Source organism: Rhinoderma darwinii, chromosome 4 (genome assembly GCF_050947455.1).
Source record: "Rhinoderma darwinii isolate aRhiDar2 chromosome 4, aRhiDar2.hap1, whole genome shotgun sequence".
In the NCBI taxonomy this organism is placed as follows: Eukaryota; Metazoa; Chordata; class Amphibia; order Anura; family Rhinodermatidae; genus Rhinoderma; species Rhinoderma darwinii.
Genome location: NC_134690.1, coordinates 211,233,515 through 211,259,105, shown reverse-complemented (window position 1 = coordinate 211,259,105; position 25,591 = coordinate 211,233,515). Strand labels below are relative to the sequence as shown.

General features: G+C 42.2%; 1 protein-coding gene across 6 annotated transcripts in view; it reads right to left on the bottom strand.

Annotated features, from left to right (window-relative positions):
- Positions 1-25,591, bottom strand: part of ANKRD6 (ankyrin repeat domain 6) — a 198,245-nt gene that overhangs the window by 14,723 nt on the left and 157,931 nt on the right. For all 6 annotated transcript variants that reach the window (XM_075862144.1, XM_075862148.1, XM_075862147.1 and 3 more), the window contains exons 9-14: positions 19,342-19,419; positions 8,604-8,708; positions 7,093-7,230; positions 2,475-2,660; positions 1,480-1,632; positions 1,280-1,393 (exon numbers count right to left, since the gene is read on the bottom strand). In XM_075862144.1, coding sequence (XP_075718259.1) covers positions 1,280-1,393; positions 1,480-1,632; positions 2,475-2,660; positions 7,093-7,230; positions 8,604-8,708; positions 19,342-19,419 — 774 coding nt within the window. The remainder of the gene's footprint in view (positions 1-1,279; positions 1,394-1,479; positions 1,633-2,474; positions 2,661-7,092; positions 7,231-8,603; positions 8,709-19,341; positions 19,420-25,591) is intronic.

Genomic DNA, 25,591 nt, shown 5'->3' with positions numbered 1-25,591 from the left:
TTGATTTTGCAGTGCAGCTACATGTTCCACACTTACGCCTCATGTGCGTGTACACTAACCTAGTGATACACATTTGTATTAAGTATTAGTTATACTCGCTCATAAATAGGGGTTGTTTGTAGTCCGACAATAGACATTGCAAAGACCAATACCATGCAGAGCTGAAAAAAACAGTTTATTTATAAATGATTCTGAAATTAAGACTTAGGCCTAGTTCACATCTGCTTTGGAGGCTCCGTTAGGGACCTCCATCGCAGATTCTGCCAAAAATAACGGAAACAATAGCGCAGCATGCTTCGCTGTTGTTTCCGGTAACACCACAGACACCCCAATGGAAAACCGACGGAACCCATTGAGGTCAATGGGTTCCATCGGCCGCCAGTGATGTCCATGGTGCAACAGCACCAGTGCTTTCAGTTATTTACTTGTTTTGCCCCACTGACGGAGAAGAACAACGGAATACCGAACTCAGATGTGAACGTAGCCTTAGTTTTTTCCAAGTATAATTTATTTATCTAATTTAATCAAATTTTTTTTTTTTTGCAGTATTAGTAAAAAATAGAGACACTCGTTACCTGCTGTAGAAAACCCACAACTATGTGTTAACAATATGGTCAAAGGACATCACGTCCATGTAGTCATGTGATATAATCCCATGACCACATTTTCCAAGGTTTCAGAATCTGCATACACATATATGTATCAGTACAACAAGCACTTCCTGCATATCATGAAGAATTCATAATAAATACTATTTATTTTTATTTGATTATAAGAGCATTTGTAATTAAATTTCCTCAAAATAAAACAACTGCCAATTAAGAGGGGGATGCTAGATGTTGCCTTTCTGGTGATATGTGACTTTTTGCATGAGTTTAGGTGCGTTTTTGGGGTGTCTTTTTTAGCCACAGTGCTGCCGAAAGATGTTCGCTGTATTCTATATGAACGTATCTACACACATAGCATTATTTTTTCACAAAACGCAGCATGTTTTGTTTTGAATATGGAGTTTTGCTCTATAGAATTCAATAGATTTTTTTATGTGTGGTAAAAAACGCATGTACAAAAAGACATCAATAAAAAACGCTTACACGTTACGAAAATTGCAAACATTTGTGATAGGGCTTTAAATGGGTGGCTGTTCATCAGTATGTTGTACCAGTGAGCACCCTCCTCTGGTATTTAACCTGCCCTTGAACCAGGTAGTGTGGCCTTTCCAGTGATATGTGAGTTTGATCCCGCTTCTCTTTGATTTAGCTAAGATATACTGACTGTATACCTGACGTTTTTCAGCTTCTTTCTTCTGCACATCTGCTTGCTCCTGAAGGCGACAGACACATTCTGCTCTCTCTGCAGACATCCGCTCCATCATTAGTTTGTCCAGGACCCGCAACTGCAAAAAAAGTTCAGTAACCAAGAGTGTGAAGCCAGAGTATTATAAGATAAAGCGTTCTACACAGTGAGACAATAGTTTCATACCTGGTGCTGGGTTTTAGTGTCCATCTGTCCAAGTTTTACATTCATCTGATCTTGCACAGTTACAATCTCTGCCTTTATTTCTTCTTTAGTGGCCTCCAACTGATTCTCAAGTTTACTTATGAGTGGCTCACAGCGACATCCGTTTATGGGAGCCTGAAGATAAATTGACCATGTATTTTAAACAATAATTGAGCAGCTCTCATTTGGAGATTTAGGCTATGTTCACACGGGGTCTTTTGCCGAGTTTTTTGACGCGGAAACCGCGTCGCAAAACTCGGCAGAAACGGCCCGAGAACGCCTCCCATTGATTTCAATGGGAGGCGTCGGCGTCTTTTTCCCGCGAGCAGTAATATCTGCCTCAAAATTCCGTTTGGAGCTTTGAGGCAGATATTCCTCCCCCAAAATACTCCGTGTGAACATAGCCTTAGGCTGGGTTCACATAGAGTTTTTTGCAGGAGGAAAATCTGCCTCAAAATTCAGTTTGGAATTTTGAGGCAGATTTTCCTCTGCCTGCACGCCGATTTTTGCAGCGTTTTTCGCTCGCGGCCATTGAGCGTCGCAGGCATAAAACGCCGTGAAATACGCTTTCCCTGCCTCCCATTGATGTCAATGGGAGGTCAGAGGCGTATACGCCCGAAGATAGGGCATGTCCCTTTTTTTTCCCGCGAGACGGTTTTTCCGCTCACAGGAAAAAAACACCTCCGCCTCCCATTGAAATCAATGGGAGGCATTTTCGGCCGTTTTTTGGCGCATTTTCCAACGCAGTTTCCGCGTCAAAAAACGGGTCAAAAAACTCTGTGTGAACTTGCCCTTAGAGAATAATAAATTTATCTCTAAACTTTAAAATCTACCAATAATATTTTAGTTCAATAAGATAAAATAGTGCACATTTTCAGCAGTGCTATTAAAGAACAGTACAATTGCGTTACATTCTGTAATGCAGAACTATGCAGACAGTCTTTTCGTTCTCTGTACACAAGACACTAATACTTTACCTGCATAACCTTGCCGTCTTTTCCCCTGTATAAAGTGTAAAGCTGGTAAGCCCTGGCCTCATGAGGAGGGAAGGGTGGTGAGGGAGCTCTGTGTTTGTTCTTTCTCCTTTGACTATGACTGGTTTGGTGGCCACCAGAAAAGGGCTGCTGATCTGCAGGAGATGTTGGGTCTGAAAGAGCTGAAATCTGAGAATATATGAAGCATATGATGTTACACTTTAGCTCTTGTATAAAAGATAGACCTTTATTATAGGTAAAAAAGTTTAAAGACTATGTACACCTTTGACATAATTTTTTTCATTTTTAATAAACTTTTGCATTAGTGTGATTGGTGCAACTTCCTAAATACATTTTATTAAAAATTATTTTTACTTTTTCAGATACAGCTGCTTTGTATTCTGTATACAGAGCAGCTGTATCGTTAGGCTAAGACCTGAATCTGTCAGGTACGCGGGACTTATGGGTTCAGTGAATGCAGTTCCTGGGTGTCTATGACACGCAGGATCCACCTGTATTCCATCACATCTAAGTTATGAACTTAGATGTGATCGCTAACAGCTCGATCCTGCGTGTCATAGATACGCAGGACCCGCTGACACTGAACCCGTCAGTCCCGCGGACCTGACAGATTCAGGTCTTAGCCTAACGATACAGATGCTCTATATACAGAATACAAAGCAGGTGCATCTCAAAAAGTAAAAATAATTTTTTTATAGAATGAATGTAGGCGGTTGCACCAAACACACTGATGCACAATTTTATTTAAGAAAAAAAAAAAACTATGTCAAAGGAGTAAATAGCCTTTAAGTTAACAAAAAGTCTATTTATCAGATAAAATAATTCCTAACTGCGGTTGTCCAGGTTTAGAAAAAGGGCTCTGCTTTTTTTCCAGAAACATCGCCACTCCCCATGTCCATGGTTTGTGTCTGGTATTGCAGCTTAGCCCCATTCAAGTAAAGAACAGGAGTGGCACTGTTTGTGGGGGAAAGAATGTCAAATACATTTATGACCAATAAAACAGATAACCATCAGGCAGAAATGAGATTTTCATACACATATCTGTGAAGACTGTGAGGAGGTTGAAACATTGTTGGTGGAACTAGAAAGTTAGGTCAAATAATGGGACAAATGATAAATGGGAGATTTTCAAATCTACTTTGTATAATTACAGTGCAAAATTTATTCCTATAGGTAAGTATAAACGACTAAAATTAAACCCCACATGGTTTACACCTTCTGTAAAAAGGTCAATACAGGACGAAAAAAGGGCATTTAAAAAATACAAATCTGAGGGTAAATCTGTAGCCTTTGTAAAATATAAAGAGTGTAATAAAATCTGTAAAAATGTAATAAAATTAGCAAAAATACAAATCTGAGGGTCCATCTGTAGCCTTTGTAAAATATAAAGAGTGTAATAAAATCTGTAAAAATGTAATCAAATTAGCAAAAATACAAAATGAAAGGCAGGTGGCCAAGGATAGTAAAACAAATCTCAAAAAATTCTTCAAGTATATAAATGCAAAAAAGCCAAGGTCTGAACATGTAGGACCCCTAGATAGTGGTAATGGGGAGTTGGTCACAGGGGATCAAGAGAAGGCAGAGTTTCTAAATGGGTTCTTTAGCTCTATATATACAACAGAAGAAAGAGCAGCTGATGTAGCCGGTGCCAGTGCTGTTAATATATCAGTTGATATACTGAATTGCATGAATGCAGATATGGTCCAAGCTAAATAAAATAAAATAAATGTGCACAAGACCCCGGGACCAGATGTGTTACACCCTAGAATTCTTAAAGAGCTTAGTTGTTATTTCTGTCCCCCCTTTTCATAATATTTAGAGATTCTCTAGTGACTGGTATAGTGCCAAGGGATTCACTGATGTGATACATGAGTAAAATATAACATTTATTTATAACTCTCTAAAAACAGGGGTACAATCACCACTGTGAAGAAGCCCCACCGTGTGTATAAAAACGTATTAAATAATAAACTCTGAGTTCTAATTCAATTGTGAACCTACTATAGCTCAGTGTTCAACAAGAATATCAATACGGAATCAGCATTTGAAAAATGGGCATAACAATAGTCTTGACCCTAATTCACACTAGAGTCCGTGATAAACAGCACCGGAAGCTCCTAGTGTTAAGGTATACAAACAATGCTAATGTTCCCAATGCTAAAAATTCCTATTCACAACCGACCCTACGCGTTTCAATACTCATCCTCAGGGGTCTGCAGCTTGGTCACTCTGGCCGGGATGCCAGCGATATTTAGTTCAGCAGCAGGTATTCTGCTGTACTCCACGGAAGCATGCTCGCATAGATGTCAGCGGCCAAGGGACTGGCGCAGGGCAAATGTGGTGCTTATTTTCAAAAAGGGCTCTAGGTCTTCCCCGGGTAAGTATAGACCAGTAAGCTTAACATCCATTGTGGGGAAAATATTTGAGGGGCTATTGAGGGGCTATATACATGATTATGTGACAAAAACTAGTATTATAAGTGACAGCTAGCACGGTTTTACTAAGGACAGAAGTTGTCAAACTAACCTGATTTGTTTTTATGAAGAGGTGAGCAGAAGCCTAGACAGAGGGACCGCCGTGGATAGTGTTTTTGGACTTTGCAAAGGCATTTGACACTGTCCCTCAGACGTCTAATGGGTAAATTAAGGACTATAGGTTTAGATAGTATAGTTTGTAATTGGATTGAGAATTGGCTCAAGGACCGTATCCAGAGAGTTGTGCTCAATGATTCCTACTCTGAATGGTCCCCGGTAATAAGTGGTGTACCCGAGGGTTCTGTGCTGGGATCACTATTATTCAACTTATTTATTAATGATATAGAGGATGGGATTAATAGCACTATTTCTATTTTTGCAGATGACACCAAGCTATGTAATATAGTTCAGTCTATGGAAGATGTTCGTGAATTGCAAGCGGATTTAAGCAAACTACGTGTTTGGGCATCCAGTTGGCAAATTAAGTTTAATGTATCTAAATGTAAAGTTATGCATCTGGGTACGAACAACCTGCATGTCCTAGGGGGAGCTACACTGGGGGATTCACTTGTTGAGAAGGATCTGGGTGTACTTGTAAATCATAAAAGAAATAACAGAATGCAGTGTCAATCATCTGCTTCAAAGGCCAGCAATATATTGTCGTGTATTAAAAGAGGCATGGACTCACGGGACAGGGATGTAATATTACCACTTTACAACGCATTAGAGAGGCCTCATCTAGAATATGCAGTTCAGTTCTGGGCTCCAGTTCATAGAAAGGATGCCCTGGAGTTGGAAAAAAATGCAAAGAGGAGCAACGAAGCTAATAAGGGGCATGGAGAATCTAAGTTATGAGGAAAGATTAAAAGAATTAAACCTATTTAGCCTTGAAAAAAGAAGACTAAGGGGGGACATGATTAACTTATATATGAATGGCACATACAAGAAATATGGTGAAATCCTGTTCTATGTAAAACCCCCTCAAAAAACAAGGGGACACTCCCTCCATCTGGAGAAAAAAAGGTTCAACCTGCAGAGGCGACAAGCCTTCTTTACTGTGAGAACTGTGAATCTATGGAATAGCCTACCGCAGGAGCTGGTCGCAGCAGGGACAGTAGATGGCTTTCAAAAAGGCTTAGATAATTTCCTAGAACAACAAAATGTAAGTTCTTATGTGTAGAAATTTTTCCTTCCCTTTTCCCGTCCCTTGGTTGAACTTGATGGACATGTGTCTTTTTTCAGCCGTACTAACTATGTAACTATGTAATTGTCAGCAAGAGTAATCGGTTTTAGCTAATCTATACCAACAAAGCCTCATGTACATGGCATTACCTGCAGCTTTGCTTTCAGGAAATAGATTTTATGGCTAAAAGTTTTTGGATACCCCTCCTAATTATTGAGTTCAGGTGTTTTAGCCACACCTATTGAAGACATAAAATCAAGCACAGCCATACAATCTCCATGGACAAACATTGATAGTATTATGGGTGTCAAGGTCTGTAGCAGATTCGGAGTCTAGTGGCTAAAACCATTAGGAAGGTGGGTCATAATAGCAAGACTGGCACAATCTTAATACATCTCCCCCAATGTATTTATAGCTGTGGTAAAAGCCTTTAAATAGTAATGCAGTATGAATGCCTCTGTATTTCCACAATATGCAGTAACCATATGACATGGATCCAAAATTTAGTCATGTGCATGAATCTTTACTATTAATTTCCACCAATATTGACATAGAGCAAAGTAGGTATATTCATTGGTGGAGTAAAGTATACTGGGATGTTAAAATCATTGCTAATTTAGGATATATTCCCTCTGTAAAGTCCAAATAAAAATACAGCTTGACTATAATTAGGTCATCAGAAATAATATTTCCCACACTTTCATGCCGTTTCAAGTGTGTCAATAGATAATAATTTATATCACACATGGCTTACCATTTTCAAGCTCCTTAGACTTTACAATAATAAACTGCTTTTATGAATATCCCACAGAAATCCTAAATGATTTTTACTAGCCTAAAATTGATAGAAGGGAAAGATATTTTGGGTTTATGTAATACTGAGCATGCTGAAATGTAGCACACGCCACTTATGCTGGAATGCAGTGACACGAGTGTCTGGTACCTTTTCTTTAGGTTTTGGTCTTTTTCCTTTCTTTTGTTTATTCCCTGCAGAAGAAGCTCTCTGTTCATCTTTGCCATCTCCCTGCTTGATCACAGCTTGCTCACTACTGTGGGTGTCATCAGCTGCTGATATACTGGCCTGAAAGGACAGTTATGACATTAAAAACGCAATATGCCAAAAATGTCTATTTTTTCATGTCCTAAAATCCAAATGTTGACTTGATACTTAGAATTTTACGAGAGGAGCACAATAAACTCAATGCACTCACAAATCAGACATATATATTCTATAATAGAAATAAACTTCTGATTCAATAGTATGATAGTGAACAGTCCTGCAATCTCCATCATTCTAAGGGTATGTTCACACGGCGGGGGTCCGTAACGGCTGAAATTACGGGGATGTTTCAGCCTGAAAACATCCCCGTAATTTCAGCCGTAACGGCATGTGCAGGCGCTTGAGCGCCGCGTCAATTACGGCCGGAATTAGCGCTGCTATTCATTGGAGTCAATGAATAACGGCTCTAATTACGGCCAAAGAAGTGACAGGTCACTTCTTTGACGCGGGCGTCTATTTACGCGCCGTTATTTGACAGCGGCGCGTAAATTTACGCCTCGTGTGAACAGACAAACGTCTGCCCATTGCTTTCAATGGGCAGATGTTTGTCAGCGCTATTGAGGCGCTATTTTCGGGCGTAATTCGGGGCAAAAACGCCCGAATTACGTCCGTAAATAGGCCGTGTGAACATACCCTAATAGCACTAGACGGGCAGAATGTTATTACATTTAGGCTATGTTCATACAGGGCGGATATGCTGCATAAAAATACACAGCGTATCCGCCCTGGGCGCCGCAGGGAACTCCGTCGAAAAACCGCACCAAATTGTGGTGCAGTTTTTTGTCCAGAATGTCCGCTGGAGAAAACTGAATATAAAAAGAAGAACGTTTCATACTTGCATAGCCATGGCTATGCGCGTCCTGCAGGCCGGCCTCCTGGAATGACGTTTCATCCCATATGACAGCTGCAGTTTTTGATTAGCTGCAGCGGTCACATGGGATAAAATGTTACTCCAGGAGGCTGGCCTGGACGAAGAAGCACAGAGTTTTTTGCAGCGGAATCGCAGCTTTTCCTCCACAAAAATCGCAACATCTGCTATTTGTTGCGGGTTATACCTCCTCATTGAATTCAATGGGGGAAAACCTGCAACAAAAAAACAGCAATTACGCAAATGCAATTGACATGCTGCGGATTAAAAAAACGCACCGCAGGTCAATTTCTGAACATTTTTCCCCTCATCATTTACACAGCATGTGAATGAGATTTGTTCAAATCTCATCCACTTTACTGCTACTGTATTATGCTGCGGATTTTCCGCAACAAGATCCGTTGAGGAAACTCTGCAGTATTCACGTTACATGTAAACTTAACCTTATAGTGATAAGTACACCTATGTCTTTATAGAACAGGCTGTGGCCATTAAAGTGTCATGAAACATTACTATAAATACATACCTTACTGTCTGCAATATCTTCTCTTGGAACTGACTGAGTCCGTCTTTCCTCTTTCAGCTTTTCTCTCTTCTTTCTCAAGCTTCTACCACGGCTAAATCGTAATATCTATGGAAAGTAAAGTTGCCATTTTTATTTCTTCTGTATGTAAATGCCAACATAATTTCGGACATGTTCCAAATTATGCTAACTCACAGGTTTTTTTTCAAATTTGTTTTATTCAACATATTACAAATACAGTATGAAAAAGCAATTGAAGAATATATTATGAGAGAAGTAATGATATCATCGGCAGATAAGCGATATTCCATAATGATATATACATACAGTATATAACAAATATGAACAATTCATCCAATTGCAAATCTACATAAATTAAGTACATAGAGTAAAAGGAGTGAAAACAGTCTACAAAACTGAAAGTAGACATTTTAACAGAACATAATGCCTATGCCATATTCTTTATCATGTATAACAGGTATATGTCAGGTTATCAACACACTAAGGCTTTATTCAGACGAACGGGAATCACGTCCGTGCAATGCGCGTGATTTGCACGGACCTATATTAGTCTATGGGGCCGTGCGGACATGTGCGTGATTTTTGCTCAGCGTGAGTCCGCTGAAAAAAAGTCACGACATGTCCGTTCCTTCGGCGTTTTTCGCGCATCACGCACCCATTGAAGTCAATGGGTGCATGAAAACCACGCATGCCGCACGGAAGCACTTCCGTGCGAACTGCGTGATTCGAGCAAGAGCTGTCAAACTCTGAACGTGCTTTTCTGTTTACAAACATCCAAATGGAGTGTCTTTGAGATGAGCGAACCCGGACAACCGAACCGAACTTCACCGGGTTCGGCCGAACTCGTTTGGACCGAACCCGGCAAAAAAATTTCCTGTACGCGACGTCAGGAGATAGTCACTGTCCAGGGTGCTGAAAGAGTTAAACTGTTTCAGCACCCTGGACAGTGACTTCCGATCACAATATACATGAACGTGTAAAAAAACAAGAAGTTCTGACTTACCGATAACTCCCTGCTTCTTCCTCCAGTCTGACCTCCCGGGATGACAATTCAGTCCAAGTGACAGCTCCAGCCAATCACAGGCCAAGCACAGGCTGCAGCGGTCACATGGACTGCCGCGTCATCTAGGGAGGTGGGGCCGGATGTCAAGAGAGGGACGCGTCACCAAGACAACGGCCGGGAGGGAAGTTCTCGGTAAGTACGAACGTCTTTTTTTTTTTAACAGGTTGCTCGATATTGTGATCGGAATTCACTGTCGAGGATGCTGAAAGAGTTACTGCCGATCAGTTAACTCTTTCAGCACCCTGGACAGTGACTATTTACTGACGTTGACTAGCCTCATCTCTATGATGGCGGCTGCGCGAAAATCACGCAGCCGCGCATCATACACTCATGACACACGAAGCTGTCTAGTGGTTTTTGCGTCCGCAAAAAAAAAGCCACGCTCGTGTGAATCCAGCCTAAGGAACATGGTTATGTGGTAGAGAGGGAGTCTTCACTAGAAACATCAAAAGTAGCCAACCATTGACCCCAAATTTTATTACATTTATCAGGGCAGCCCCGATGGTGGTATATTAATTGGTCATAGGAAATGACAGTAGTAACAAGCGTTTTCCATGCCAATAGCGATGGTGGAGTGTCTGCCATCCAGTGCATAGCTATTGTTTTGCTAGCTAAAAATAAGTTTCTTTAAAAAAAACTAAAAAAAACACAAGTGTGATGTGACTCTATTCAGAAGACCTAACAAGGCTATTTTTGGGATGAACGGCAAAGGGGATGGTAGCATTGGTGTAATAGTATCATACTTGTTTCCAAAAAGCCGAGACAAATGGACATTCCCAAATGAGTTGCCAGAAGTCCGCCTCAGGTCAAATAACATGTATGACAATCAGATGTGGGAGTTCTACCCATTCGATGCAGGCGTGTAGGAGTGAGATAAGTCTGGTGTATAATATATAACTGAATAAGTCTATTGTTTATTGCCGGAGATACCGACAAATGATCTGGTATTTGCACTTTCCACGTATCAAGCACTGGGAGTGGAGTGGAAGTTATCCTGGATGAGAGCAAATGAGTATATAAGGTCGAGATGAGACCTCTGGGGCTCTGAGACTTCAATATGCCAATAACAGGGTAGTTAGATATGATTGTTGTGCTAGGTGGAAATTGTACCTGTAGGGCGAAGTTTTAAGTATCTGTACCACTGTAACGGTGAGATATGGTAAGTATCTTGCAGCTGTGTGAACGTAAGGAATGTACCTTTGTCATAAATATCACCAAGTTGAACAATTCCCAGGTCTTGCCAGACCTGGGAGTCCGCTAGCATTTGAATGGAGGGTAAGGTAGGACTATACCACAAAGGTAGTTCAGGAATAGTGTCCTTATAGGTAAGTATTTTTTTTAGATGTACGCCAAATTGCTAATGCCATAGTGTCTAAAGGAAGTAAGGTAGTTCACTTAGTGAATCCAGGATATTCTAAGAAGCTAATCAAGCTATGACCCACTACTAGAGATGCCAAATAATCCCCATCAGAAAGAGGAGTATCCCGTACCCAATCTTGCATATTGCGGAGTTGACCAGCCCATTAATATAAATGAAAGTCAGACAAAGCCATACCTCCATCAGTTTTATGGCGTTGTAAGGTATTTCGTTTAAGTTTTGATCTGGACAAACCCCATATGAATTTAATAACTAAGGAATTAAGGGATCAGAAGAAGGACATAGGCACTGTGACAGGCATATGTTGCAATACATAAGTACATTTAGGTTGTGCTATCATTTTAACTAAATTTATGCGGCCTGCTACGGATAGTGATAATTTGGACTATGACCTAAATATTTCCCCTATCTATCTTAGTAATGGGGCAATAGAAGTTGTACGGGCATGTTTATGATCAAGAACCATATGAATCTCAAGATATTTAAACTGGGAAACTGTTTCAAGACCATATTGCAAGAGTAATGGGTCAGGAGTGGGATTTCTGGCCGTGTAGAGTATGGCCGATTTCTGCCAATTTACCCGTAGTCCTGAGTATTGTGAGAAAGTATTAAGTGATTGGACAGCTAAGTGGAATGATTCAGAGGGTTTTCTTAAAAAAAAATATCATATCATCGGCAAATAAACCCACTACAGTCGTTTTATCCTTCCATTTGCCAGTGATTTCTGGTGAGGAGCGGAGTCTAATTGCTATCACTTCTATGGCTACAGCAAATAAAGCTGGAGACAGGGGACAACCCTGTCTTGTGCCACGGGCCAGAGGGAAAGGGAGGGAAGGAACGGTATTAACAACCACATTGGCCATAAAGTATGCATAAATTAGTCAAATCCAGATTTGAAACTGGGGACCAAAGCCAAAACGTGTCAAACAGGCCCAGAAAAACGACCATTCCACAAAGTCGAATGCCTTCATTGCATCCAACGAGGCAATCACCCATGACATATCATGTGCTCTGCCTAACTGTATAATAGTTTGCACTTTCCTGATATTTATTGTAGTGGACTTTCCTGGCATAAACCCAGTCGGATCTGATTGAATTATAGAAAGGGTGACCTTGTTTAATCTGCTGACTAGTATCTTAGTCATGATTTTATAGTCTACATTGACCAGTGATATGGGTCTATATGAGCCACACTCAAGGGGGTCTTTGTCAGGTTTCAGTAGCACTATGATAGTAGCATCAAAGGAATGTAGAGGGAAGGGAGAGTGAGTGCGAGTCTTGATTAAGAGTATCCAGTAGGAGTGGGGCCATTGTGTCTAAATATTCTCTATAGACTTCTATCGGTAGTCCATTGGGGCCAGGAGATTTATTCAAGGCCATATCTTGTATTGTGTCCTGCAATTCTGTCAGTGTAGATGGCGCATCTAATCTGGAAACTTGCTCAGTTGAAAGAGTCGGGAATGTGGGATCTTGTAAATACGTTAAAACATCTTCTACAGAATAAGCATTAGAGGAGCTATATAACTCAGTATAGTAATTCCTGAATCTGGATGTAATCTTCTCAGCCTCTGTCAAAATAGTCCCATCAGAGTCCCGAATTTTCAGGACTGAGTTACTATCACTTTCCTGTTTAATCACGTGTGCCAATCACTGACTAGACTGATTGCCCATCGCAAAATAGTATTGACATGTGAAGACTAACTTACGTTTAGACTTAAGGCGGAGTTGTCTTTTATACAGCTGTGTTAAACTTAACAAGTTAGTTTTATGGGCCTCAGTAGGGTCAGTAAAATAGTGTGCCTCTGCAGCTAACACCTGATTTTCCAAATCTCATTCTAAGTGAGCGGAGGTTCTTTTAATAAAACGACATTAGACTTTAAACAACCTCGAAGATACGCCTTAACCCCCTTAAGGACACGGCCAATTTTGGCCTTGAGGACCAAACTATTTTTTTAGATTTCCCTCTTTGCATCCCGACGCTCATAACTCTTTTATTTTTTGTACGACGTAGTTGTATGAGATTTTGTTTTTTGTGGGACGAGTTGTACTTTATGTAGGTACCATTTTTTGGTACAAATACATTATCGTTTAATTTCTATAATTTTTTATTTTGGCGAAAATGCAGAAAAAAAGCAGTTCTGCAGCAGTTTTAATATTTTTTGTTAAATAATGTTATACATTTGTCGTTTAGGTTGTTATGGTTGGGGCGATAACAAATATGTCTATATTATTTCATGTTTTGGGACTTATATTTTAAAAAGTTTATTTATTATAAAAAAAAATGTGTGCTTCTGTGTATTTTTTTTACTTTTTATTTATTTATCATTTATTTTTTTTACATTCATTTAACTTTTTTTTAATCCCATAAAGGGATTTATCATTTTGATTTTTTAACTGTAATGTACTGGCATAGATCTATATGCCAGTACATTAGCCTGTGTACTGATTGTACACAGGCAGTTGTTAGGGCATACCTCAGTATGCCCTAACAACAGGAAATATGTTCAGACAGCCCTGGGGTCCTTCAATGTACCCTGGGCTGTCTGACCATACGAGTTATGGGCTTTGATCGTGTCACAGTTATCTTCTGTGACGCGATCAAAGTGCAGCCCCCCCTCCTTGAACGCCGCAATCAGCTTTCATCGAGGCATTCAAAGGGTTAACGGCGGAGAGAAGAGGTTTCTCTCCTCTCCGGTGTTAGAGCGGGGCAGTGGCTGTGTATTACAGCCGTTGTCCCGCTCTCGATCGTGCGCACAGACGGCTGTCACACAGGACGAGGCTAGCACCCTGACCCATTCATTTCAATGGGGCCATGCACACTTCAGTTTTCTTGACAATCCCATTGCTCTGTTCCGACAAAAGTAGAGCATGTCCTACGTTGGTGCGAGATTCCGTGACCGTGAGGTCCATGCAAGTCAATGGGGCCGTCAAAAAAACTGAAGGCACATGGAAGGCATCCGTGTGCCGTCTGTGTGTGGCCGAGCCGTTGCCTAGCAATGGCCGGGCGGGCAGAGGTACACACACATACAGACAGATACTGCACTGCACTAATCAGCTGCCCCTTCTCTCTGTCAGCACTGATAGAGAGAAGAGGCTGCTGATCAGTGCAGGAATGCAGCGATATTAATAAAAATATGTTCATACGTACCCTGGCCGTTGTCGTGGTGACGCGTCCATCTTCTGACATCCAGTCCGGCCTTCCTGGATGACGCAGCAGTCCATTTGACCGCTGCAGCGGTCACATGGTCTGAAACGTCATCTCAGGAGGCCGGACTTGAGGAAGAAGCACGCAAGCAGGGAGTTCTGGGTAAGTAGTAACTTTTTTTGTTGCAGGTTTTTTTTAATGAACCATTAATCTATATTTTGAGCGCCGCACACGGTATTCCCTGTCCAGCGGTAGCCTCTGTCCAGGGTGCTGAAAGAGTTAAGGGGCTGCACTGATCAGCAGTAACTCTTTCAGCACCCTGGACAGTGAGTACCGCTGGACAGGGAATAGCATGTGCGGCGCTCACAATATCGTGTACATAGTGTAAACGGGTTTCAGTTACCTCTCGGAAACTGAAACACGGAAGTGTACGGTTGCAATCACGGACACACGGATCTGTGAAAAACGGCCGTGAAAACGGTGATGGAAGTGTGCATGAGGCCTTAGTCTATGGGGCTCCCGTAATTACGGGTGGCTACCTGTGTGCACCCGTAATTACGGGAGCGTTGCTAGGCGACGTCAGGGGATAGTCAATGTCCAGGGTGCTGAAAGAGTTAACTGATCGGCAGTAACTCTTTCAACACCCGGGACAGTGACTACCGCTGGAGTTAAAAGTATTAAAAGTTTACTTCCTCCAGTCCGGCCTCCCGGGATGTAGTTTCATCCCATGTGACCACTGCAGCCAATCACAGGCTGCAGTGGTCACATGGACTGCTTTTAAACCAATGAAAAATCGGGCTTCAAACAAACTTTCCAAAATATATATTAGATGGGGAATGCCCGACTAACATATTGTCAGACATGTGACTAAGCATACACAGTATAATAAGCAGATCAGATATTAATAGGAAACCGGGCCATCCGACATAAGGGTGAGTTGTAGTCCAGGACCTACATTAAATCTGTATGAAACATGGGAGCATGGTAATAGGAGGCAAGTATAAGAATGTAAAATGACAAGCAGTAGAGTTTATATAAGTATACGGATAACACATCGTATATATTCTCACCACTAGTACCAAGTAAACATCCAGGAAATGTTGCCAACAAAGTCAGTGTGACGTAAGTTCAGCAGATCAGAAGTGTAATTAAGGTAATGTCTTGCATGTATATCCAGGTCAATCCTGTGACGGATGCATTTGGGACCATTCAGTTGCTTCTCGTGGACTGTGTAAGAAGACCACCTTGCCATCAGCGAATATACGGAGACGAGCTGGATACGCCATAGAGTAGGGAATTCTGCGATCTCTAAATTCCCTTTTTACCTCAATGAAACGAGCACGCTGTTTCTGTAAGTCCGCTGAGAAGTCAGGAAAAATGGAAACGGTAGAGTTGTCAAATTTCAGCGGCCCTTTCAAGCAGGTAAAACGTAGGACAGAATCACGATCTCCATAATTCAGCAGTTTAGCCAAAAATGGTCGTGGGTTGGCATCTGGAGGGGGAGGTTTAGTCGGTACTCTGTGAGCACGTTCCACTACAAAGCAGGAGGAAAAGGAGGTGTCTCCTAATGTGGTTTTGAGCCAGTTTTCTAAGAATGATTCTGGAGTCTGGCCTTCAGCCTTCTCAGGGAGACCAATGATCCGCAAGTTATTGTGGCGTAGTCTATTTTCCAAGTCATCCAGTTTGGACTGACAAGCTTCCATTTTACGAGAGGCAGAGGAAATTGTAACTGTAAGAGGATTAATCATGTCTTCTGCACAGGATACTCTATCCTGTATTTCGCCTGGTGACCGTGCAAATTCTGCATGTTCTGGCGCAGTAAATTGACATCGATTTTTATTTCCTCAATTTTACCTGTCAAGGAGGTCATACAGGTAGTAATGGCCGATAGCAACTGTGTGGAAACCTGGCGTAAAATAGGTTCAGAGTCTGTATCAGGGTCAACACCATCCCTGGAATGAGAGTCGCCTTCCCTTAATTTCCCCTGTGCAGAACGTGTTGAGAGAGGTGTAGACATATCTCCTTCTTGGTCTGTGTGAACAAACTCTTTCAGTCTATCCATAGTAGGCTGTAGTTTGGATTTGTGCATGTCTTTCAATGAAAAGTAAGTAACTCACAGGTAGTTGTATTGGGTAGCAGGCCCAAGAAAACAAGATATTAAAATATAAGCGTCCATCCAAACAATAAGTCTAACCGACGTGACAAGTGTTCAATAAATGGCAATGTCGTATTTGTGTATGAAAGAGTACCTCAAGTGAGAAAATGGAGGTTTTCCCACCGTGCGACGTCTTCTTTTCTTTTAAATTTTCTTTTTATTGAAAGAATTTTTCAAAGATAAATTTAAACCAACAAATAAACCATAATATCATTACAACAATGAAGTGCATAAAACGCGTGCGGCGTCTTCTAATAACAGGGCGTGCCGAGTGAAGAGAGAACAGGCCACAGTGCAGGATAGGTCAGTCGTCTCAAGTTGTTGCAGGAGCCAAGGTTAGGCACTGTAAAGAAAATTAGTAGTATATGTCGGTCACTTGCGGGAGCTCCGGTGTCTGTGTCCCACACCACTGAATTAGTGGTGCAGCCTAAGTGTTATGATCCCGCTGCAAATCGCCATGCAGCTCAGATGGGAGAAAGTATGTCGTCCCGCAGGGCAAGGAGATCGTCCATACCTTGTGTAGTAGTATGGGTCAGTCGGCGTAAGCAGGGGAATAGCTGGAGCTGATTGTCGACAGGCGTATGTTGCTTCGGCACCTGCTCGCTACACAAGGCGAAACGGTGATGCGGCTCAGGAGATGTAGATCAGGCCGCCGGATGCCACGTTTCCTGCATGGCAGTCACCAAGTATGTAGTTTCCAGTAAGGAGAGGGGTCTCAAAACGGGTCAGGAGTGTTGCCGAGTGTAAGGTGGTCCGGTATTAACCTATAGTTATTGCATAGGTATGCTGTCAGCAAAGAATGAGGTCAGGATGTATAACGATCCCCTGGAGCGCGGCCGAAACACGTCTAGTCCATCTTGACTGCTGGCCACGCCCCCACTAACTCACAGTTTATTTGAGTCGAATCAATTCCTTATAATCCGTACACAAGGGCCCTGTATTAAAATAGCCTTAAACATAGATGCAGTGCTCTACAAAGGTCTGTCTACAAAGTTCTTTATAAAACATTGGGATTGGCTGCTCTTTGCTATTGAAGAACTTATCAATGTATCATAGTCCCAAGTATCCTCTCTTGTCCAACCATTTCCACTGGAAAAAGTGTATGGGTGACCATTATAACCCTAACTTTACGTCATTATAATGTAGCATTTGGCTGTGACACTCTGGCACAATCCTGATCGTTCTGGCATTCAGTTAAGCCATAGACAATGCAAATTAGCTTCTATGGCGATGACCTGTCATTTTATGTTATGGGTCTCCTATCCCTCCAAAGCGGTTTGAGAATTTTTAAACACGAAAGTAACTTTAAGATTAGCAATTCCGAATATGAGACACTTAACATTTTTCCTGGCTCAGATTTTGGGATCTATTTGTTAATTGGGAATTCCGGTTCCTGCGGATTTGTTGGACCTCTAAGCTATTAATTTGATGCTGCGGCGCACTCTCACAGACCTTAAGTCCTACAACGGTTTTTAGATGTCATGGTTTGGCCAGATGTATGTCATCAAAATGTATTTCCTGCCCTGCTTCCTATCCCTGCTTCAAACAGTGGCAATTTTAATCACTTCTGCTTAATGGTCAATATATTGATGCAATCTAAATGGGAGGGAGTCATGGTTTTCTGATTACCAGATGTATTATATTCCTCACACTTATTGAGATTCAAAGACTGGTTTCACAATGGCAACAATAAGCAATGATGTTGCCCTGAATTTCTCAATAACATTTTCCCAAATTAGATGTGCTGGCAAGGCAGCTCGGAGGTAGAGACCATGTTTCATGTTTGGTGGAATATCCAAGTCTACATTCTTTTTTGAGACACTCATTTTGACATTCATCAGTTTTATCATGAGTATCAGTAACTTTCCCTAAATTGTGCTTCTTTCTTTTTCTCTATTCCATTAAGAAGGGCGTCTTTCAACACTTTTGCAGTTAGGACAGTAAACCCCCTGGCATTGAAAATCGATAATAGTTTAGATGCCTATACGCATAAAACAGATACAGTAGGAAAGCAGTGAGAACCTTTTATTGTCCAGTATATGTCCATACAGATGCCCCAACTATTGCTGTGACACAGATTTTTAAATGACAAATCCATGAGACACAATCATTCCTGTTGAAAGTATGTCAAAGGCTATCATAACTTTATATTCCCAGACTTTCCTGCCCCTCTGAGATTTCATATTTCCCCTCTGTACTACTACTTTTATATTGGTTATGACATCACCAGGTCTACAAATTGTTTTTGCAACAAACTGCTTCAAGAATTGACTTTCCCAGCTCATATTTAAAATTTGGTTTTTATCATGTTTAAGATACCATATAGGCACTTTATCCTTTTGTTTTGACATGTGTGACCACCCAGTTTTGGCTCAGTCGGCAGAAAGTATTGTCATCACAAGATACAGATATGGCAGAGCTGGATTTCTCATTTGGCACAATTACATTACTGTTTTTTAGAACTACAAGAAAGCCAACTGCATTATCTTAACTCTGTGCTACCAGAACGCACATCAAACCGTCAGCACCAAGTAGTTAAATGACAAATTTAGCTCTGTTATATCTATAGGGACAGAAAGGAGAGGCATTATGAACAGAGCATTAATAACTGTAACATTAAGGTACACTACCGACTAAGACAAATATATACTGTACATAGAATATTACTGTATAGCATACTTTACCTAATACATGTTATGTTTTACAATTTAAGAGATGAAAGATTGTAAAAAGGGAACATAATGTGGAAATTAGCATGCTTGCCATCATGTTTTTCTAATCTTACTTTGTCCTGTAAATCACTAAGAAATGTGTCTCCAGAGAGGGTTGTGTATTGCAAAAGTAAATGCGGTTAGTAAAAATAGAGATGCAATGCACCAGTGATTCTAGATCTATGACTTCAAAAGCTATTTTCCTTTCAATAAAAAATGTAGTCCAGCACTGGATATTTCAATGTATATAACTGAGTGAATACTGTACCTGTGGAGCTTTAGTGAGCAGAAGAGCCACGTCTGAATTATTGTGGTGGCGTGCAGTGTCCAATGCAATTTGACCTGCCTAAAAACAAGAATATATAGAAATTATGTTTCACTTGACAGAGCATTGCATACTCATTTTAATAAGGTACTAAATTAGTGGTAAAAAAAACAATTTTTTTTTCTCTCAACTGCAACAGGCACACATCCCGCAACTATGACTCACAGCTTTCCACCTTTAATGCAGTCTTCTGATTCTGCAAGGAAGCCTGGATTCTCTGCAGACTATACGTTGGAAAGTAGAACAGATATACTGTAACATTTAATTATTAATTCACATTGGACACCACTAAACTAGTATAACATTGTTAGTGGTTTGATAAATTCACACACTGTCTAAATCATTGTTATATGGATTTTATTTTTACATGTAATTATTAATAAAACTGTTGTGCTTTTAAGAACCAAGCAATTGGGCCTTCATGAAATGGTAAAGAATATTTATTAACACGATAAGTGCAGTGATGTCTATTGATCTGTATATTGTGTAGAGTATTCTGACCAGTGACTTGTTAAATATTGGTCTATGGTTACAATCCAAAAAAAGCATAATACAGGCCGAAGCATATGAAGGTTGAGGGCATTTATAGGGTCTCAATTGGGTTCTGTCATATATAAGTTGGAACTATATGACAGACACCTCAGGTCATTTTCTATAAAAATAACAATTTCTGTTGCCTAAAATAAATAAATAAATTAATGAATAAAAACACAGAAATTTTGTCTTCAGTACGGTAGACTTATTCTGCTTCAATAACTTGGTCTAAAAGTGTTAGTTTGCTGGTAGCAGGGCCGGCCTTTCCTTGAATGTTTTCATGTATGGAACAGACCGTTAGCGCCCCCTTCCTCATGTGGTGTTACGTCATACAGTGTACAAATAACCATACTAAACAGTGGATAATTATAAGTACCATACAACGCCATATGTTAGGTAAACAACGTTTCCATGCAGTTGTCTAAATTACAATGCTATACAGTGCAGTGACCACCACTATACACAGTGGAAAAATAATATACTGTACACTGTCTAAGCAGCATTGCCACACAATACCACCATACTTGCTCAAATAATAACAGTATACAGTCACAAAATAACAGCTCTATGTGTAATTCAACAATTGTGATATACAAATAATAATTATATTTCTGGTGGTCGCAAATGCCCCAGAGATGCCCCATTCAGGAGGGGTGGTTAATGTGTTCTGTGCCACCGAAGAAGGTCGACAATCCCTAAGGCCGGCCATGCCTAGACTCTGATCTCTATATCTATTGTTCCCCTGTAAAGAGTCATATTGTGCTGGGGAGAGGCTTTGTGTAGTGTTCTTCAATGGGACTCCTATATTATATAGATTCATTACACACAAGGTGATCTATTTCCAGCATTTTTTTTCTTTTAATGTTGATGATTACGGCTAACAGTTAATGAAAACCCAAAATGGAGTCTCTCAGAAAATTAGAATATTAGGTAAAAGTTGAAGATTGTAGACTCATGGTGTCACACTCTAATCAGCTAATCAACACAAAACACCTGTAAAGGTTTCCTAAGCCTTTAAATGGTCCAACAGTCTGGTTCAGTAGGCTACACAATCATGGTGAAGACTGCTGACTTGACAGTTGTCCAGAAGACCGTCATTGACACCCTCCACAAGGAGGGTAAGCCACAAAAGGATATTGCTAAAGTAGCTGGCTGTTCACAGAGTGCTGTATCCAAGCATATTAATGGAAAGTTGTGAGGAAGTAAAAAAGTGTGGTAGAAAAAGGTGCACAAGCAACAGGGATAACTGTAGCCTTGAAAGGACTGTCAAGAAAAGGCCATTCAAGAATCTGGGGGACATTCACAAGGAGTGGACTGCGGCTGGAGTCAGTGCTTCAAGAGCCACCACACACAGATGTATCCAGGACATGGGCTACAACTGTCGCATTCCTTGAGACAACGTCAGAAGCATCTTACCTGGGCTAAGGAGAAAAAGGACTGGTCTGTTGCTCAGTGGTCCAAAGTCCTGTTTTCAGATAAAAGTAAGTTTTGCATTTCATTTGGAAATCATGGTCCCAGAGTCTGGAGGAAGAGTGGAGAGGCATCAATCCCAGTTGCTTGCGGCCCAGTGTGAAGTTTCCACAGTCAGTGATGGTTTGGGGAGCCATGTCATCTGCTGGTGATGGTCCACGGTGTTATATCAAGTCCAGAGTCAATGCAGCCGTCTATCAGGAAATTTTAGAGCACGTCATGCTTCCCTCTGTGGACAAGTTTTATGGAGATGCTGATTTTATGTTCCAGCAGGACTTGGCACGTGCTCACCAGGATAGAGTAGCAAATGAGGGCAAACAACTGTGGCACTGCAAGCCCTTCTATAGAAAACTCACAGCTAGCCTATCCGGAGTCAAAGCAAATGTAATTGATCCCTGCCTGGGATAGTAGTCAAGAATCAGATAACTTAGAACATTAGTAGAACACCTAACGCGTTTCTACATCCCTCTATCATTCGAATGTTTCATCAGAGGTGTAAATTCATTCACAACAGGGGCAGTGTTTCTATCAAGCGCCCCTGTTATGCAGATATCAGTGACGGTACTGGTGTCTGAGCGCAACATGCACCGCTTGACGCCGGCTATTAATAGTTTAAGCCCCTCCCATTCAGGGCCGGACGAGCCCTATTCATTGTCCAATCAGACAGCGCCACATCAGCGTGACGCTTGTCCATTGCTAAGTGCCTGTACCAAACTCCACCCAATTGGGTCAATCAATAGACGCAAAGCATCAGGTAGCTATGGGAACCAAAAGCAGCCAACAAGTAGCGGCGCACTACAAGACACAAATATCGACTAAATATCAGAGGATGAAGAAACCAGGTAAATCTTTGTAATGGATTTGCCTGACACAGCTTCTTTGTCGACGCCCGTGGTTAAACAGCCTGCATCTGTGCCTAGATCTATTAGAGTGACTCGATCTGCTACCTCTCAGGCTGGGAGGCTGAGGAGTGGGAGAACCTATCACAGCCTGGCCAGACGGAGCTAGCTCCCGCCCTCTATTTATACCCTCATTTCCTGCTCCTCCTTTGCCTGTGATTCTCCTGTTTCCTGGCTCTGCTGCTCCTGCTTGTACTATTGTCCTCTGCTTCAAATTGACCCTAGCTTTACTGACTACTCTCCTGTTCTGCGTTTGGTACCTCGTACACTCCTGGTTTGACTCGGCTCGTTCACTACTCTTGTTGCTCACGGTGTTGCCGTGGGCAACTGCCCCATTTCCCTTAGCTTCTGTGTACCCTTGTCTGTTGGTCTGTCGTGCACTTATTGAGCGTAGGGACCGTCGCCCAGTTGTACGCCGTTGCCTAGGACGGGCCGTGCAAGTAGGCAGGGACTGAGTGGCGGGTAGATTAGGACTCACCTGTCTGTCTCCCTACCCCGTCACTATTTAATCACAGGCCCAAATACCTTTTCTACCCTGGTTCCTGACACACTATGGACCCCCTCGAGGCCCTGGGTCAGCAAATGCACGGTCTTTCCCTACAGGTCCAAGACCTGGCTCAGAGGTGCAACCAGCGTGATGCTACCCTGGTAGTGCCCCCCAACTCACCTCTAGAACCCCACCTCAAGTTGCCTGACCGGTTCTCAGGGGACCGGAAGACTTTTTTCTCCTTCCAGGAGAGTTGTAGGCTCTATTTCCGTTTAAGGCCCCACTCCTCAGGTTCTGAGAACCAGCGAGTGGGTATAATTATGTCCCGGCTCCAGGACGGCCCCCAGGAATGGGCCTTCTCCTTGGCTTCTGACGCCCCTGAACTTTCGTCTGTTGATTTATTTTTTTCCGCTCTCGGGCTCATCTATGATGAGACTGACAAGACTGCCTTTGCCTAGAGTCAGCTGGTGACCTTACGTCAGGGTAAGAGACCCGTTGAGTACTGTTCTGACTTTAGGAAGTGGTGTGTAGCTTCTCAGTGGAATCACCCTGCCCTGAGGTGTCAGTTTAGATTGGGTCTGTCGAACGCCCTGAAAGACCTGTTAGTTAGTTAGTTATCCCTCTTCGGACTCTCTAGATCAGGTTATGGCTTTAGCGGTACGTCTTGACCGATGTCTCAGGGAACGACGACTCAAACGTTTTTGTGCCTTTTCCTCTGACTCCCCTATGATGGCTCCAGAGGTTCCGTTGCTTCGTTCTTCCACGGAAAACTCGGATGAACCTATGCAACTCGGGGCCTCCGTGTCTCCCCAACAACGTAGAGAGTTCCGCAGGAAGAATGGTCTCTGCTTCTACTATGGGGATGACAAGCATCAAGTGAACGACTGTCCTAGGCGTAAGAATAAGCAGCCGGAAAACTTCTGCACCTAAGTAACCATCGGGGAGGTCGCTTGGGCGCACAGGTATTTCCCGTAAATATGAAGCCTAATAAAATCTTGCTTCCCTTTCAGGTCTCTTTTGGTGGTAGGTCTGCCTCCGGCAGTGCCTTCGTGGACTCAGGGTCTTCTGCTAATATTAGGTCTGTGGAATTTGCTATGTCTCTAGCTATGCCTTTAATTGATTTGCCTAAACCTGTCCTTGTAGTGGGTATCGACTCCACTCCACTTGCTAATGGTTATTTTACACAGCATACCCCTGTAGTTGAACTCATGGTTGGCTCCATGCATTTGGAGCAGTGTTCTGTGTTGGTGATGCAGGGATTATCGTCCGATTTGGTTTTAGGCCTACCTTGGTTGCAGATGCATAATCCCACGTTTAACTGGAATACTGGGGATCTTACTAAATGGGGTAATGAATGCATGACTTCCTGTTTTTCTATTAATTTATTTTCTCTCGCTGAGGAGGTGAACACTCTACCTGAGTTTATTCAGGACTTCGCTGAAGTTTTTTCTAAAAAAGCCTCCGAAGACTTACCTCCTCATAGAGAGTACGATTGCGCAATCGATTTGGTACCAGGAGCTAAGCTCCCTAAAGGTAGGATATTTAATCTCTCTTGTCCTGAACGTGAAGCCATGAGAGAATATATCCAGGAAAGCCTGGCCAAGGGTTACATCCACCCCTCTACTTCTCCGGTAGGTGCTGGCTTCTTCTTCGTAGGGAAGAAGGATGGTGGTCTTAGGCCATGCATCGATTACCGGAACTTGAATAAGGTCACTGTAAGGAACCAATATCCCCTTCCTTTGATTCCTGATCTCTTCAATCAGGTTCAGGGGGCCCAATGGTTCTCTAAGTTTGATCTTCGGGGGGCTTATAACCTTATCCGAATGAGGGAAGGGGATGAGTGGAAGACTGCGTTTAACACGCCCGAAGGTCATTTTGAATACCTCGACATGCCCTTTGGGTTGTGTAATGCTCCCGCGGTCTTCCAGAATTTCACAAATGAGGTTTTAAGAGACTACCTGGGTGTATTTCATGTAGTGTACCTTGATGATATACTTGTGTTTTCCAAGGACTGGTCCTCCCACATTGAGCATGTCAGTGAGGTGCTCCAGGCCCTTCGGGAAAACAAACTCTTTGCTAAAACTGAAAAATGTGTGTTTGGGGTGCAGGAGATACAATTTTTGGGTCAAATCTTCACTCCTAACGAATTCCGCATGGACCCTGCCAAGGTTTAGGCTGTAGCGGAATGGGTCCAACCTGCCTCCCTGAAGGCTTTACAGTGCTTCCTGGGGTTCGCTAATTATTACAGGAGATTTATTGCTAACTTCTCGGTCATCGCTAAGCCTCTTACGGACATTACTCGCAAGGGTGCTGATCTCCTCCACTGGCCTCCGGAGGCGGTTCAGGCTTTTGAGGTCCTTAAGAGGTGCTTTGTCTCTGCCCCAGTGCTGATTCAGCCTAACCAAATGGAGCCATTCATCGTGGAGGTTGATGCCTCCGAGGTGGGAGTGGGTGCTGCCTTGTCCCAGGGTACCAGGGGTCTTACCCATCTCCGTCCCTGTGCCTACTTCTCCAGGAAGTTCTACCCCACTAAGAGTAACTATGACATTGGCAACCGCGAACTCTTAGCCATTAAATGGGCATTTGAAGAGTGGCGCCACTTCCTGGAGGGGGCTAGGCACCAGGTAACGGTCCTTACCGACCACAAGAATCTGGTTTTCCTAGAATCTGCCCGGAGGCTAAACCCGAGACAAGCTCGATGGGTGTTATTTTTTTACTAGATTCAACTTTGTGGTCACCTATAGGGCTGGGTCTAAAAATATTAAAGCTGATGCACTGTCGCGTAGCTTCATGGCCAGCTCTC